At 39.2% G+C, this 1,809-nt stretch overlaps 1 protein-coding gene across 1 annotated transcript; it reads right to left on the bottom strand.

Annotated features, from left to right (window-relative positions):
• Positions 1–40: 40 nt before the first annotated feature.
• LOC108356207 (60S ribosomal protein L7-like) lies at positions 41–863 on the bottom strand. The gene has a single exon (XM_017607330.1). The coding sequence runs from the start codon at positions 325–327 to the stop codon at positions 46–48; it is 282 nt and encodes a 93-aa protein (XP_017462819.1). The 5' UTR covers positions 328–863; the 3' UTR covers positions 41–45.
• Positions 864–1,809: the final 946 nt, after the last annotated feature.

Here is a 1,809-nt window from a genome sequence, read left to right as displayed (position 1 = left end):
ATCTTATCTTCACGTTTACCGAAATCACCAACCTCAACGTAGTGATTAGTCCTCTTGCGCCAGCCACCGGTTGGTGTTGAGCTTGAATGACCGCAGGAAGTTGGAGGCTTTCTTGAAGTGGGACCCAACATTGAATATTTCGCGCGCTAAATAATCAACGCACTGAATATCGTGCGCTTTGCGCAATTTGCGTTCGATCACAAAGTTTTCAGAGATTGGGACACGTTGATGGTTGTGCTTGACAATTCCACGTTTGCAGATCAATTCTCGAACTGATTTAAGATTTGGATAGCCCCATGTGATATAGGGTTCGGCAATGCGTAGCATATTAATGGTTAAATTTGATGAACGAACCGTGGTTAATGTGGCTAAAACGGAACAGTAGTAAAACTTTACGCACTTTTGGTGCAACTTTGTTGATACCGCGGATACAGATCACAAAAGCCAATTTGTCTTCCGCAGGCACGTAGAATGAGCCGTGTTTCTTTGCCAGACGGCGCAACTTATTCTCACGGCGTCTGTCACGGATATATTTTGCTTGATATTTCTCAGATGCACCAAGTTTTCACGTTTGCGGAGTGCAATCACAGCAGAGCGCTTTAGTTTACGCTTGATCAGGGTAGCACGTTAGCTGACCTGCTTCTTGCTGAACTTCAGCTACGACTCGGGGACAGTGGGCAGCTTCCTGGAAGGTTGTTTGCCCTTTGATTTGGGCTTCTTACCGGCCGTGGTGGCAGTCATCTTAACTTGTAACTTAGCAGGTTGATAAGCCGAAAAAAAGTTCGTCAAAAGTTTGGAGCACATCTTAAATAACGCCACTCGATTTATAACATTTCTATTAAACACACAGCCTCATTGCGTAGGTCGTAAATTAGGCTAAATTGTACGACTCGACAGCAGTAGCATTGTCTATTGTCGTAATGAAATAAGTAAACGACCAAAATCGTCGAAAACTATACAGTGCTGCCAAGTTTTTCCGGTTTAATACACTAGTCGAGTGGAAATTTTAGGCAATGACGTGGAATTTTCGATACGATTCGACTCTCGAAAAACGACTGGCATTCGACAAGACTCTCGCAATTAGGGTGACAATTTCATTTAGTTAAATACTTTTTTAATACATCGATATGCTGCAACCAGACACTTACTTTCCCAAATTCCATCTTGCTTATCGGCATAATTTTCCAAATGTGACTGCGCTGCTACTTCGTACTAATAACTTCATTTTCCAACTGCGCCTTCTTTGTTGCCTCAACATATCCTAAAAAGACATAAAATTTGCATTAAACAATAGAAATCGCAAAAATTAGCAAATAAAATACTCCCTTCAATTTGTTTTGTTGTCAGATTTCTGAGAAATGTGAATTCACCACGATGCAATACAGAAAGAACAAGGACCAGGGATGTAATTCTAAGTAAAACTATTATTCAATGGCAATGCGCAGAGCGTTCCGAGTAGCAAAATTAATTTGTATCAAATATAACTTTAAATGGTGGTTATAATACATTTGTTAATATTATTAATCAGAGTACATTAATATATGTATGTATGGCATTTCTTTCAAAAATTAATGCTTTATATGCATATTTTTTTAATATCTCTTAAGTTTCTTTAATTAGTGCCGAAAAGCAACCATGCGTGTATGAAATTGTGTGCTACCTAAAATTTCACCTCTGGAAACTATATCCCCATAAAGGACTTCAGCACAGTNAATATCTCTTAAGTTTCTTTAATTAGTGCCGAAAAGCAACCATGCGTGTATGAAATTGTGTGCTACCTAAAATTTCACCTCTGGAAACTATATCCCC

The sequence above is a fragment of the Rhagoletis zephyria genome, unplaced genomic scaffold (genome assembly GCF_001687245.7).
Source record: "Rhagoletis zephyria isolate East Lansing unplaced genomic scaffold, Rhagoletis_zephyria_1.1 Rzeph_scaffold_55504, whole genome shotgun sequence".
NCBI lineage: Eukaryota > Metazoa > Arthropoda > Insecta > Diptera > Tephritidae > Rhagoletis > Rhagoletis zephyria.
Note: the sequence above shows the minus strand (reverse complement) of the source record. Positions and strands in the feature narration are given on the sequence as shown.